Source organism: Symphalangus syndactylus, chromosome 18 (genome assembly GCF_028878055.3).
Source record: "Symphalangus syndactylus isolate Jambi chromosome 18, NHGRI_mSymSyn1-v2.1_pri, whole genome shotgun sequence".
Classification (NCBI taxonomy): domain Eukaryota; kingdom Metazoa; phylum Chordata; class Mammalia; order Primates; family Hylobatidae; genus Symphalangus; species Symphalangus syndactylus.
Window position 1 is genome coordinate 105,256,754 of NC_072440.2, and position 15,256 is coordinate 105,272,009.

The 15,256-nt window shown below is 42.4% G+C and overlaps 1 protein-coding gene across 3 annotated transcripts in view; it reads right to left on the minus strand.

Annotated features, from left to right (window-relative positions):
• Nucleotides 1-844: 844 nt before the first annotated feature.
• RNF144A (ring finger protein 144A) overlaps nt 845-15,256 on the minus strand; it is a 163,486-nt gene continuing 149,074 nt past the window's right edge. The window contains exon 8 of one of the 3 annotated variants that reach the window (XM_063622849.1): nt 845-4,432. In XM_063622849.1, the coding sequence (XP_063478919.1) occupies nt 4,223-4,432 (210 nt within the window). In that variant the 3' untranslated portion in view covers nt 845-4,222. Of the gene's footprint in view, nt 4,433-9,267; nt 9,343-15,256 lie in introns of those variants that run through there. The other 2 variants (XM_055251524.2, XM_055251529.2) reach the window with 2 other exon arrangements.

Here is a 15,256-nt window from a genome sequence, read left to right on the forward strand (position 1 = left end):
TTCTTTTGTCTGACCAGTAAATACTTTATCTTTCACGATTCAGTTTAAACATTGGCTCCTCTGGGAAAATCCTATCCCTCCACCACCATTATACTTACCATAAGAGGCTTATTCTATTATAACTTCTTATTCACAGGGTGATGAAACCATTCAGCATTAGTTTGTATGTCTCTTTATCATTACTATCCTATTGTGTTCTAAGCATTTGCTCACCAACCTTTCTCTGTCTTATAGACCAGCTTCTGCAGCAATGAACCCAGAAAAGAGTCTATATCTGTATTTCTAGCACAGGGGCTGGCACATACTGAATGCTGAACTGAATTGAACAGATGCTGTAAGCAAGAAAGAGTCAAACTTTGCAAGATTTTACCGAGGAGGAATGTGCTACCTCAAAGCCAGGTATATTATATGAGTTACTCTGCTGTCATAAACCATGACTGGCACTAGCTACGGGCACCCCTGCAGGATGGGCTTCCCCACAGTATGTCCCACAGGACATCCATGGCCAATGAACTGTTGCTAACTCCTTAGATGTATGTGTTAGGATGGGTGATTCCACAGACCCTCCTGCCTCCCTGCAAGCACTGTATACAGGGTTGTATGCACCCACTGGTGTGCCAACGAGTGGTTCAGAAACTAAGTTATGAACTAACTGGGAGTTATTCTTCTGATAATTGCTTACCTTGTGCTACTTTAAATTTTCTCTAATTATATGCAAGAGGACTTAGTACAACCACACTAATGTGGCTTCTTTTTTTTTTTTTTTTTTTTTTGAGACGGAGTCTCGCTCTGTCACCCAGGCTGGAGTGCAGTGGCCCGATCTCGGCTCACTGCAAGCTCAGCCTCCCGGGTTCACGCCATTCTCCTGCCTCAGCCTCTCCGAGTAGCTGGGACTACAGGCGCCCGCCACCACGCCCGGCTAATTTTTTGTATTTTTTTAGTAGAGACGGTGTTTCACCGTGGTCTCGATCTCCTGACCTCGTGATCCGCCCGCCTCGGCCTCCCAAAGTGCTGGGATTACAAGCGTGAGCCACCGCGCCCGGCCGAACTAATGTGGTTTCAAAACGTTTTGTTTCATCTCCACAGTCTAGCTGAAATAGCATCCTATTGATTGGCAATAGGTACCAGGAATCTTTAAAGTGTTTTTGGTCCCCTTTGAACCATTTATTCTCTTTCCATGAAACTCCTAAGGTAGCAATCAGGCTAGCAAAAAATATAGTGTGGCAACAGAATCACTTATAATCCCCAAATGGGAAAACAATCAAGCTATATTTACAAATAATTTCTAGTAAAGAAATTACAGTATCATTTTAGTGCAAAATAGAAATCAATTATATTGACAATGAATTTCTTATACAGTAACACATATTTAATATTAGAAAAAAACTTTCAACCACACAGGCCATCTTCCCCTCAGCAAGCCCTAGGGAAAGGGTTTGGAGTTTTAAGCATGGACATCCAGGAAACTGCTCCATGTGCATACAGAAACACAGGGAGGCTCAATGCAGCATTGATTTTGCAATTAAGAAAAATTAGAAACAAATGTTCATCAAAACAGCATGATGCAATAATTATAGTTATTCACAACATACACAAGAAGAAGCAGAGATTTTTCAAACTTTTTTGACCACAAAGTACAGTAAGAAACACATTTTACAGGGTGAACCAGTAATGGCAGATTACACTTTCCAAGGATGCCTCAACAATATGACCTGTTTCACATGTCCCCTCCCCTTAGACTTGAGCAACCTTTGCAACTGGCTTGGTCAGTAGCATATAGTGGAAGTGATGCCATGTGTCTTTCAAGGCTGAATGTCTTAATCCGTTTTCTGTGGCCACATAGAACACCTGAGACTGGGTAATTTATAAAAAATAGAGGTTATTTTACTCACAGTTCTGGAGGCTGAGAAGTCCAAGATCAGGTGGCTGCATCTGGTGAGAACCTTTCTGCTTTGTCATGACATGGCAGGAGGCATCAGATCACTAAAAAAGCAAATGTGCTATCTAAGGTCTTTCTTCCTTTTCTTATAAAGCCACCAGTTCCATCATGGGGGCCCTGATGACCTTATCTATTTCTAATTGCCTCTTTAAAACCCCACTTCCAAACACCATCAACATATAAATTTAGAGATTTGGAGATTAAGTTTCCAACACATGAAATTTTGGGAGAGATGTTCAGTCCATAGCACTGTGTCATAAAAATGCTAACACTTTAGCCCTATTCACTTGGAGCCCATCATGCTGGGAGGAAGCTCAAACTGGCCCATGAGAAGAGAACACTGCGTGTGGGGGGATGTTCCAGCTGATAGCCCAGCTGAGGCCCCAGCTGCCATTAATCATGAGATACAAATAAAGATGCCTCCTGATGATTCTGGTTGGAGAGTGGGGTAGAAGAGGAAAGATGTCTTCCCAACATTTTATTATTCCCATCTGGGGCTGCAGATGTCACGGAGCAGAGGTGAGCCATCCACCATCCACACTGTGCCTCGCCCAACTTCTAATCTGTAGAATCCATGAGTATAAAAAAGTTTTGGGAAGGTTAGTAGCAATTGTACCTGGAATGCAAGTATTTGTAACAGAAATAAAACTTTTACTAATAATTCTTACCCTTAAAAAATTCCAAGCCATGCTATAGAAAAAAATTGAGAACCTCCTCTTCCATGTCATTCTTTGATCACTCAATCCCATCTCGTTCAAATAAATTCTAAAGATACAGAGATTCCTTCCTTCCCTCCTCCTTCTTTCTTCCCTTCTCTTCTTCCTTTCTTCCATCCTTCCTTTTTTCCTTCCTTCCTTCCTTTTTTTCTTCCTTTCTTTTCTTCCACCTAGAAATACTCATCGTTCACCTCCTATGTTTCAGGTACCCTGCTCAGCGTGGGGGCTCTAGGAGTGACATAGACACAGACGTTTCTGCCCCACAAAGCTTATAACCCAGGTGAAAGGACAGACATATGAGTTTTCACTAATTTAATTCTTTATACCATAAAGAGAAGTACTAAGTGCATAGAGCTTTTAAGGACCCAGGAAAATATTTAAGACAACTACAACAAATTACTGACAACACAAAATTTTTAAAAGCTGTAAGTACAATGGAATGTTTTTTCAAATATCTACAAAAATAACACGTCTACTAGAAATCCATAACTTAATTTGTATGATTGTATATTAAGATTACATTTTCTATGGGCTATGGTTGCACTTACGTACGCTTGCTAGGGTGTAGGGTGGAGTTATATATAGCAAGTGTGTCAATAGGCTGGAAGGTGGGTAAATGGATGGGTAGATGGATGGGTAGGCAGGCCCAGAATGAGCACAGTTTTTATCATGCCCTGGTGGTAAGTGTTATGAGAGGAAAGCTCTGGTGCCTGGAAATCCACTGACTTTTGTTTATGTGACACAAGCTCCCAAATTCCTGAAAACCAGGAACATGCAACAGAGTCATTGTGATTTAATGTATTTCATGTGTCCTCTGTGCAAGGTATTGATATGGGCTCTGGAGAACATTAGGCAGAAACACCCCTGCCCTCTGGAGCTTGCAGTCTTTTCTTGAGGATAGGGCAAAGGCTCTGTTCTAAAGGGAAAGGACAGTCAAGTAAGGGGGATGATAAACGCACACACCCTGCTCTGTGAGAGTTAAAGGATGTGAGAACAAGAGAACTGGAGAATATGCTCAAAAAAGAGCTGATATTTGAAGTGGGCCTCCCCTATGCCCTTGCAGGCTGCACAGATCAGACTGAGGGCCTGGGCTGAAGAGTTCACAGAATATTCTGAATTCACAGTGGTGTGAACCTACGAGGACAAATTTATAGCTTCACCTCATGTGTGGATTAAATAAGATGTAAGGATTAAATAAGTTCACACATGGGATGTGCTTAGAACAGCGTCTGGCATAGCGTACGTGCTTAACAAACATCAGTTTGTTATGGTCTTTACTCTTCACTGAAATAACAACGGTTATTTAACACGGTCAATGTGCCAGGCATCGGGTTCCCCTACTTGCATAGGCTAAGATTGCCTGACCTCATGAGGATACCTCATTATCTCCAGGGGTGACTTTGAGTTAATTTTAAAAATGATTCATTCCTTATTACCCATTCCTTAGGACTTTCTACTGGCCTCTTTCAGAAAATTATCATATATGTGTAAATCTATGATAAATATGAATATGAATCACACAGTGTTCTGACCTCATGTTGGCCTTCATACAAATATGAACATCACATCATTCCTGCCCTCCAGAGCTGATACTCAATTCCGGGGAGTGATAGACACATTTGTAATCCAGCATGAGAAAGTACAAAGCAGAGTGGTTTCCCAACAGCCAAACATGGGGTGAGGAGGAGACTGAGAAAGGCTTCCCACAGGGGCTACTGCATGAGCTGGGCCTTGAAGGAGGAGTAGACCTTCCCAGGGATGGAGACAGGGTGGATCCCTAGGAAAGGAAACAGCCAGGTAAGGGCCTGAGTGGCGACAGGGTTCTCTGGGGAACTCAGAGTTGTCCGGTACGGCCAGGGTAGATGGGGTGGATCATAGACAGGTGAGGCTGGAGAAGTGGTGGAGAGTTCCAAGGAGTCTCATGGTATGTATGGGACAGAGGGAAGTTCAAGGTCAGGAAGAACAGGAAGCCACAAGCAGTGTAAGGCTGCAGATTCCAGGTCAGATGCTAGTTCATTCTGGCCCATGACCCTGGCTTCAGCTCAGCCCATTTGAGGTAAACACTTGGATACCAGTCAAGGAAATGCCTTTCTGGTCTTTCTGATTTTCTAGATTTTCTAGAATGTCTTCAAAATCCTGATCATTCAGCACTTGTCCCAAAGTTGGTTCATGCATTCATTCACTCATTCCACAAATATCTATTGTTTGCTTTGTACCTGACACCACTAAGCTCTAAGACTCAGTGATGGAGATGTTGCCATTGCCTTCAAACAGACACTAACTAGGGGGAGACAGGTAAATAAATCAGTAATATTCTGTGACAGGATACGTGAGAAAATAAAACAATATGCTCTGAAAAATGGAATGGGGTAGGAAGAGGAGAGATAGATGGCAGAAAAATTGAAGGAGGCCTTTTATAGAAGTGCATCCATTTCCTGAGGTTCCGGCAGGATTCTACAAGCCTGACAGGCAGTTCTTGATCAAGCTCTGGCTTCTCTTTGCTTAACAGTTCTTCCCTCCATTCATCTGTAAGCAGCAAAGAGAAACCAGGCCATACCTTCCACACTTTGCTTTGAAATTTCCTCTGTTAAACATCTGAGTTCATTGTTTACAAGTTCTACTTTCCACACACAGAAGGATGTGATTGAGCTCAGCCTTCTGCCATTCTATAGCAAAAATCATCTGTGCCCTCACTAGTAGCACCTGTAGCTTCCAAATTCTACCAACAGTCTGCTCAAGGCAATCTGGGCTTTGTCTAGCATGTGGCTAAACATTTACCCAGCCTCTGCTCATTGCCCAATGCCAAAGCTACTTCCCCATTTTTAGGCATTTGTTACAGCAGCATCAAGCTACTGTCATCCTACTTCCTACTGTCACCCAGCAGAATGACATGACCAAAAAAAGCCAGTAGGAACTGGCTTAGGCAACGTGGGGAGTTGCCTAGGCAAACCCAAAATCCTTAGGGCAGGCTGGAGTCTGTTGAGCAGGAGCAGACACTGGAGTTCCAGGAGGAATTTCTTCCTTAGAAGAACCTCCCCTCTTTCTTCTTTTAAGGCCTTCAAGTGAAGTGGACCAAGCCGACCCAGAATATCAAAGATGATCTTCTTCATTTAAAGCAAACTGGTTGTAAATGTTAAATCATATCTACAAAATAGCTTCAGAGCAACACCTAGATGACTGTTTTGTTGAGTGACTGAACTCTATCCTCGCCACATTGACATGCAACACTATCACCAGAAGGGAATCCATTCAGCATCCCAAACCTCAAGAAGCACAGTGTAGGGAGGAGATTTATCTTGTAATTAGTAAATGTCAGGCCTCCTTCTTATACTTTACCCACAATGATATTTACCTGTAATCATCACACGGATGTGATCACATAGGTGCTTCAATGAAACTGGAATTGAGAAATTGAGCCAAGTGTAAATAACTGAGGCCAAGTCACACGGCTGGGAAGTAGTGAGGCTGTGATGTGAAATTACACTGCCTGACTATAATGTTTTTGCCCTAAGACCTTGTCCAAAGAAGGAGCGTGCTGCTGGCCCACGCTTTGTCTCTGACCATCAAGCACATAAGGAACTCTGCAGTGCCTCCCATGCTAGGGAAATCCAAGCCACTGCCCATTGCGTTTCTGCCTAACCACACATCTGCAGCTGGCTCTGTGTCAGTTTCCCAGGAATTCTGTAAAAAAATCACAGCAAAGGCCAGGCGCAGTGGCTCATGCCCGTAATCCCTGCACTTTGGGAGGCCGAGGAGGGCGGAGCAAATGAGGTCAGGAGTTCAAGTCCAGCCTGGCCAACATGGTGAAACCCCGTCTCTACTAAAAATACAAAAAATTAGCCTGGTGTGGTGGCGCGCTCCTGTAATCCCAGCTACTTGGAAGGCTGAGGCAGAAGAATCGCTTGAACCTGGGAGACGGAGGTTGTAGCGATCTGAGATCATGCCACTGCACTCCAACTTGGGTGACAGAGTGAGACTCCATCTCAAAAAAAAAAAAACTCAGCAAAGCAATCTCAAAACAATAGAAACGTATTGGCGCACAGTTCTGGAGGCTGGAAGTCCAGGGTCAGGGTGTTCCTCAGGGCAGCACTCCTGAGACTGCTCAGCATCTTTCTTGGCTTCTCCCTATAGCTTCTGGTGGTTGTTGGCAATCGCGGAACTTTTTTGGCTTGGGGCGCGTGACTTCAATTGTTACCTCCTCCATCACGTGGCGTGCTCTCAGTGCATCTCTGTTTTTACATAGCACTTGCCTCTGGGTGTATGTGTCCAGATCTCCCTAATGTTATAAAGACAGCGGTCATTGGATTAATTGCCTTTCTAATCCAGTATAACCTCATCCTAACTTGATTATATCTGCAAACACTCTCTATTTCCAAATAAGGTTACATTCACATGTATTGGGAGGGGGGACTTCAACATAACTTTTGGAAGAACACAATTTAATCCCCAACAGGCTCATACCAGTAGTAGAAAGCTAACCTCTGCAAAGCAGTCACAATGTTTTCCCTTGACCTCACGCTGTTCTTTATACAAAAAGCTCCATTTCTCAGACTGGGCAACATGGCAAAACCCCTTATCTACAAAAAATACAAAAATTGGCTGGGTGTGGTGGCTGAGATGGGAGGATTACCTGGGCCCAGAGAGGTGAAACCTACAGTAAGCTGTGATAGAACCCCTGTACTATAGACTGGGTAACAGAGTTAAACCCTGTCTCAAAAAGATTAAAAAATAGAGAGAGAGAAGAAAAGCTCCATTTTACTAATTCTGCTGAATCTGGCCTTTGGAGTTTCATTTTTCTAGAAGTCTCCTAGAGTCTCAAAGTTCAGTCTGGTTAATACTGGGACATCCCTGATAGTTGGAAGACACTGTGAACCTTCTCATCCACGTGCCACATTTAGATTGAGAGATAATTGTGTCTTCACGTTAGCACTTCCATGCACGCAAAAAGACAGCTCAAAACCTTGAAAAGTTCAAGTAGGAGAGCTGTTGACAACATATTGAAAGCTAAGCTGTTCCTTATCATTATAAACAAACTTTTTAACTATTTCAGCAAGTTAATCTCTGGGGTGTTAAGATACTTCTAGTTAGAACTTGTGTCTTTACCATGTTACTGAGTGCTTTTTACATAAGCTTCTCTAGTATAAGCCTGAGCCTGAGTTCTCATCTCCCTGAACGCAAATTCCTTGTGCTCAACCCTCCAAAATTTGGGAGGGAATAAAACATAAGTGATTACCTTGTGTTTATTTACAAATGGATAGAGATTCTTAAAAAGTGTTGTATTTTAAGCTGCCCGAATAAGAACAGAAGAGGCAGAGAGAAGATGAAAGAGAAGGAGTGGGAAAGATGGGAATATGAATGAGAGGGAGCAAGTGATACAGAAATCAACAACAACAAAGAGACGGGATGAAAAGAGAATTTGAAGGAAATGAAGGTATTGAAGCCACTCAGAAGGGAAAACAGGCAATGCTAGAATGATGTTACGAGAAAAATAATGCCTGGCAGAAAAACTTCCAACCAGACAGCCCTCTGGTGCTCAAGCTTGCTCTCAAAATAGGATTGTTGCTAAAAATTCAGATAGAAATCTGTTGGCCACAGAGATGAAACAGCCAGTCCCAGGCAGCCCTGGAGGCTGTGGCACAGTCCTAGTCCTCCTGGTCATGCAGGAGACTGTGGGAAGCAATGGGAGGGTGGCCAGAGCCTCTACATTTGATGTGCTGAGTTAGCCTCCCACACAGCTGTCCCCAACTCAACACCTACCAGGTGCATCTGGATAAGCCCCATGTGAAATCACAGGCTTTGGAGGCTGACTGAGCTGATTGGCTTCCTTGCTGGGCTACTACTGACTTACGGCAAGTTACTGTCTCAGTTTCCAGGTTCCTCAGCTGTGAAATACAGACAAAAGCTACCTTTCAGGATTGCTGTGAAGATAAGGCACTGTAATAACCTGTGAAAACACACTCACCTCAGAGGCTGGAACCCAGGAGGTGCCAGGCAGCCTCCACTTAGGTGTGTGTGTGGTGACTTCAGCATATGGGACAATGATACTCAGGTCTATGGAAGCCCCCTTGGGTCCTAGACTCTTCATAGCCATCTCCACATTATCTCCACATTATGCTTTGATGGCCTCCTCCAAGATCATTCTCTCTTAGAACTTGAAATCTCAGTCCCCGTCTCTATCTGCCATCTCTCATTGTTCTACTTCTGTTTCCTCACTCATACCCAGCTGCTTCTGTTACGCTCAGTAAAACCCCTAGCCCTTGGGCTGGCATCTTCAGCCTGGCTTCTCTTGTCTGACTCGGAGTCTCCAGTGCAGTCTGCCATTTTGAAATGTTCTTCCTCTCCTCTGATGGCCTAAACCTGGATGAACATATTAATGCGCAAAATCACTGCTACCGCCCTCTCTTTCTGCTTCTTCTGCTTATTGTTTCCATCAGCAGCACCACCCTCTTGGCCAGAGGGATCTGAAGCTCAACCCACTCTCGATTCTTCTTTCTTCTATAATGCCTGAAAGCCAATCATTAGTTCCTACCACGATTTTCACTACAAAGTTTCACGGTGCCACTACCCAAATGAATTACTCTGTATTAATTTTCTTATCTTTAAAGTGTGTTATAAACAATCCACCTCTTACAGATGACACTCAGATTCAATATTATGGAGAATGCATTTCTCTAAGATGGCATCACCCTGTTAAAGAAAACCTTACTCAATGATACTTGTTAAAGCACAGAAAACCTTACTCAATGATACTTGTGTAAAGCACATCACAATAGAGGGACCACTGCAAAGGGATTTTGCAACAGGAAAGAGAGATTGGGCCCAACTCGGAGCACAGCACTGGTAAGTGGTAATTTATAGCCAAGGAGCAGGGTGGGGATCACTGGATAGAAAATTACTAAGAGGAGATATCAGGGGTGAGGGTGCAGGGATTCTGGCTAAAGAAATCTAAGAGGATTCTTGCTGAAAACAGGCCATGGTGATCAGATATCACCTGGGGATGATGGACAGTGAGAAACTTGGTCATATATTGAAAATACTGAATCAGATATCAAGGGTGGGGGAGTTCTTGATAAACTGACTTAGCAGGGTGCTTGGCCCAAACTGGATTTTACAAGGAAGTACACAGGTAGACGTAGGAGAAGCTTCAGGTGAGTGGCTACAGTTTGGCCAAGCAAGGAGTTTTTGTCAGTCCTTCCTCTTGTTCAAGGAAAGAGGAGACATTCTTCTTTCTTTTAAATGCTGAAACTTCATTTTCTCATGTGGTCACCTTTTGTTCACTATGGACCCACTGAGTCACCTGTTGGGACTTGATAGTTCCAACAGACTGGATGGTGCTAGCAGTCAGGCATTTAATGAGGGGATTTTTTTTAATGGAAGAAAAGATTAATGGTTGGAAATTCAGTTTCTGAGCCCAGAGGGCAGCCAATCAAAAAGATTTCTAAAACTGTGCTTGAAGCCTCTTCAGGTGGAGCGGGAGCAGTGGCAAGCTGATAGACCTTCCTGGTTTTCAGCTTTAATGTCATGAAGGTTGTCTACACCTGAGCTATTGTGGTGATCTCTCTGATGTCTGTATCAAGTCCTCCAGCTTCAGCTTTTGGGGCTCCAGGAAAGGAGCAGTTTTAATTTTAATGATTCCAAGTCAGAAGGTTTGGAGAAAACTGGAAATATTAGTCTGGAGTGTGGTTGCCAGATTTTGGAAACTTGGAGAATTCAGGATCCAGTCCAGTGTGTAGACAAATCAGAACACTGCAAAAACAATGAGCAGGGCTAAAATTCAACAAGAGGTGTGCTATAGTTTTCTTCTGAAACATAATTTCTCTCTCTCCATTCACTCCCATTCCTACTAAAAATAAGCAAAGACTGATTTGCTTGCAAAGTAAGTTTAGTCTCATTAACTTGGCCTGATTCTTTATATAAATGCAGCAAAAATAATGACTGACCACCCAGGCTCTTTTTGAGTTTGCTTTCCTGGAACTTTTAGGGGAATCTCAGACTAAACAGTTAAAAGCCTTTTAAAACTGGAAAGCGAAGCCAAGGACTTGCTCTCAGGCTGTTTCTGAAACAGTTAGGGATTTGAGTGAATATCCCTTTTATAGGTCTCCAAAATATCCTGGGGTTCCTAGGCCTGCCAGGAAGTAACATCTTTATTTACCTGGAAGAAAACTATGTAAGTGAACCAAGTATGCAACACACCATGGTGATAATTTTTTTCCAAGAGGCTCTATTGACTCCATAAAGTCAACCTTAGTTTCTTAAAGTCGTCCAGTCTTATCTGAAGATACAATATTCCAGTTAAGGCCTTCATAATATATCCAATGTTTTCAATTGTGTGCTGTTACCAGGAGAACATATTCTTACTGCACATATGCAAATAACTACATTACCATAAAATAAAAATGTTTACTAATAGTTTTCTAATTCCAGAGGGATCGGGTGGGAGGAAAAAGTAATTATTTCCTCTTTATTCACAAAGGAATACATTACAAAATTGTTCTAAGCTATAGATAGCTTAAGATAAAAGAGAAAAACTTGGCCGGGCCTGGTGGCTCATGCCTGTAATCCCAGCACTTTGGGAGGCCGAGGCCGGCGGATCACGAGGTCAGGAGATCGAGACCATCCTGGCTAACGTGGTAAAACCCCATCTCTACTAAAAATACAAAAAATTAGCCGGGCGTGGTGGTGGGGGCCTGTAGTCCCAGCTACTCACTCAGGAGGCTGAGGCAGGAGAATGGTGTGAACCCGGGAGGCGGAGCTTGTGGTGAGCTCCAGCCTGGGCAACAGAGTGAGACTCCATCTCAAAAAAAACAAAACAAAACAAAACAAAACAGAAAAAAACTTTCCTTAAATTTGGAAAACAAAATATTAAAGAACCAGCAATGTTCCAAACAAAAAGTCACTAAAATATTGTCCTCATCAGTTCATTCAGTCCCATGTAATTCTTGTTATTCTTCAGCTTGGGATAGAATTTTCATGAAGCCATAGGTTTCTTCATTAGAGTTCTGCAAATTCTTACCCAGTCCACTGGTATGATCTTAAAGTTCTCAGCAGAAGCCTGTATTTTTAAAGTAACTTTCATAGCCTTTTCCATGAATATCTTTGAAGAAGAAGCAAGTTTGGACTGTAGCTGACTTCAGATGCTTTCAGAGAAGAACCAAAGTGAAATAATAACTGTCCATAAATAACAAAAGACTTAAAATGGCCATATGGCCATGCTTAAAAATATGAGAGTTCATTATGATAATTATGCAATTGCCAAAGATATTTGGTTATTTCTATGACATGCATTTTCATATAATTTTAACGGAAAAGACCAAATTCTAGTTCTGCACTAGTGTACAACTAATACTAAACCTAATTTTAATAAAACTTTATAAAAGAATCTATCCAATCTCAGCCAGTTTTGGTAGCAAAAGATAATATTTCTCTTCCAGGATCCTTTTTCCACAAAAGTTTGGCCAAGGAAAGAATCTTTGTCAACCCCATCCCACTTCTGAGGAACCTGCCTCTCTAAACTCTCCCTATCTGACATGGTCAATACGGAAGCAGTCATTTTACAATAGCTCCAGGCCCTGGCTTCAGCTGATGGGGCCAGAGGAAGGCATTTGATCAGTTTGTTCCAGGAATCAGAGTTTTTCGCCAGGAATTTGGATTTGGAACCAAGAGATTCCAGTGTTGATCTGAATCCTTTTTGGACAAAGAAATTTAAACTTAAGAACAGTTTTAATCAGAAAACGGATGTGAGGGAAACTTACAGATTCAGTCTTCAGTAAAGGAAAAAGGTCAATGCAAAAGAGTTGGAAAGAACTATCTGAATTCACTAGAAAGCCCACACCCTTTTCCCAGTAAATAGGAGAACCACGTGCATTCTTGTCTATATCATGTCGTAAATCCATCTCTTTTTTCTTGTGCACCTAAAAGAGTGGCATTTTGAACTTTCGGGCCAAAGTGTCTGAACTAATATATCATGAAAAGTGATCATCAAGTACTGGTTAAGAGGGCTGCTTTTGGGATCAGAGCATCTGAAATCCCATTCCATTCTGCTCCTTCTTAGCTGTGGGACCTCAGGCCAATTACATCACATTTCTACGCTGCTGGTGCTCAGCTATAAAATGAAAATCAGAGGGTCAAACTCATATTGTTGCTGAGGGTATTCAAAAAGAAAATGTGCCTAAAACACAAAGTGCCTCATGGGAGACATGTTAACCACTCAAGAAAAGTTAGCTTATACCATATATACTGTAACCGCCAGGCAAAGTTCCTGGCACATAATAAGTCCTTTTTAACATAATAGCTATGTTCATTGTTACTATAAGCTGGTATTCCTGACTCCATTCTCTCTCACAGCCCATCTTCACATTGCTGCTGGATTACACTTGCTAAAAGATACTCCCATCAAGTCACTTAACTGCCTAGGAAATAAGGCAGAAACTCAGTTCACATTCTTTCTACAACATGGAACTCTACTTGATTTTTTTTTTTTTTTTGGAGACGGGGTCTCACTCTGTCACCCAGGCTGGAGTGCAATGGTGCAATCTCGGTTCACTGCAAACTCCGCCTCCTGGGTTCACGGCATTCTCCTGCCTCAGCCTCCCGAGTAGCTGGGACTACAGGTGCCTGCCACCACGCCCGGCTAATTTTTTGCATTTTTAGTAGAGACGGGGTTTCACCGTGTTAGCCAGGATGGTCTCGATCTCCTGACCTCATGATCTGCCCACCTCGGCCTCCCAAAGTGCTGGGATTACAGGCGTGAGACACCACGCCTGGCCTTTGATTCTTTATCTGCAAACATTTTCACTTTTTTCAGCATATATTTCAAGAGACAGTCCAGTGCAGTGGATGACAGCATGACTTCCACACTAAAGATCAAGACCTGCTTAATGGCCATATGATGTGAGATGAGTTCATTAACCTCTTTCTGCATCAGTTTTCTCATATGTATGTTGGGAAGAATAATGGTACCTACCTCATCAGAATGTTATAAGAATTACGTAAGTCAACACATGGAAAATGCTCAGAGTGGTACCTAGCACATAGCAGACAACCTATAAACATTAGCTAGAATTATCACTGCACTATTATTGTAGGCTCACTTTATCACAGAGCTGTCTCAGAATGTAGATTGTCACAGAATGTTTTATTTACCTATGATGGCCAGAAAAGACCTACTACTGCCCCAAGTTCTCAGGGCTTGGTGATTTAATCTGATGCAAGTGACTTGAAGGGGTTCTGCCTACCTGGCTACCTCCAGGTCTGTCTTCAGGGCTGCTTAGAACTTTCTGGGATCCATGTGAATATTCCTTTTATCCTCAAATACAATTTGTAGAAAGCTGAGATCTGTTTATTCATGTGTCAAGGCAAAGCTCAAATACCACCTTTTATCCTTCCCTACCTCTGGACAACTTCAGTCTCCCGTTTTCCCATCCTCCTGAAAGTCTATCAAAGTCATTACCAGAATCTTCCTTAATCTACAGCCTGTGTTGGTATGTGCTCACTAAGGTATATTTCATGAAGCGTAATTTGTCAAGATCACTAATGATCTCCTCATTGCCATTGGTAATGGGTACTTTCAGAAAGATCTTGAATTATCTGGAGCATTAGACATTAGAACTGTTCATTTCCCTCCATGACTGAAACCACAGAACTCTTCCCTTTACTTCAGTGAGGTTCTGAAAGCCTTGAGACAGAAACTTCTTAACTTTCCTTTGGCACTGCCTACTAGTTCATCTGTCCCTCCTTGGGTTAGCCTCCCCCTGGAGTCACAGTAGAAGAGTTCTCCTCTTCCTGAAGCCCCCTCACTCCAAGATATCCCCTGCTTATTCTTGGTTCCTTATTATCAGCATTTAAATGCTCTTAAATCTCTTTCACCTTATTTTTTTAAAAAGAAGTTTTCCTCTTTGGTACTGCTCTGTTTCTTTCTCCATTTCATCATTCAAACACCTTCAAAGCATGTTTGGCAAATCCTGCCTCCTAGTCTCTGGTTTTCTTCTTTCTCATATGCTATGATTTTAATGTGTCCTCCAAAAGTTCATGCACAGGAAACCTAATCCACAATACAATGCAACAGTGTTGAGATGTGGGGCCTAATTAGAGGTGTTTAGGTTATGAGGGCAAAACCCTCATAAACTAATTAATATTGTTATTGTGGAAGCAGGTTAGTTATCACAAGGCTGGTTTGTTATAAAGCTAGTCCAGCCCCTGTTGTGTCTCTCTGTCTCATGTACTCACATTTCACTTCTGCCTTCCACTTTCCACCATGGGTACCCTCAACAGATGCTGGTGCCACGCTCTTGGACTTCCCAGCCCCTAGAACCATAAGCTAAATAAACTTTTCTTAATAAATTACCCACTATGTGGTATTCTATTATAGCAACAGAAAATGGACTAAGGCATATTTCATGAGGTGTAATTTGTCAAGATCACTGATGATCTCCTTATTGCCATTGGTAATGGGTACTTTCAGAAAGATCTTGAATTATCTGGAACATTAGACATTGGAACATTTCTTCCTTTTTGCAACGTTTTGCTCTCTACTCCCATTTTTTCCCTCTACTGCTTGGGCCACTTCTGAGTGTGCCTTCTGTGGCTGCTCTTTTTTTGCCCA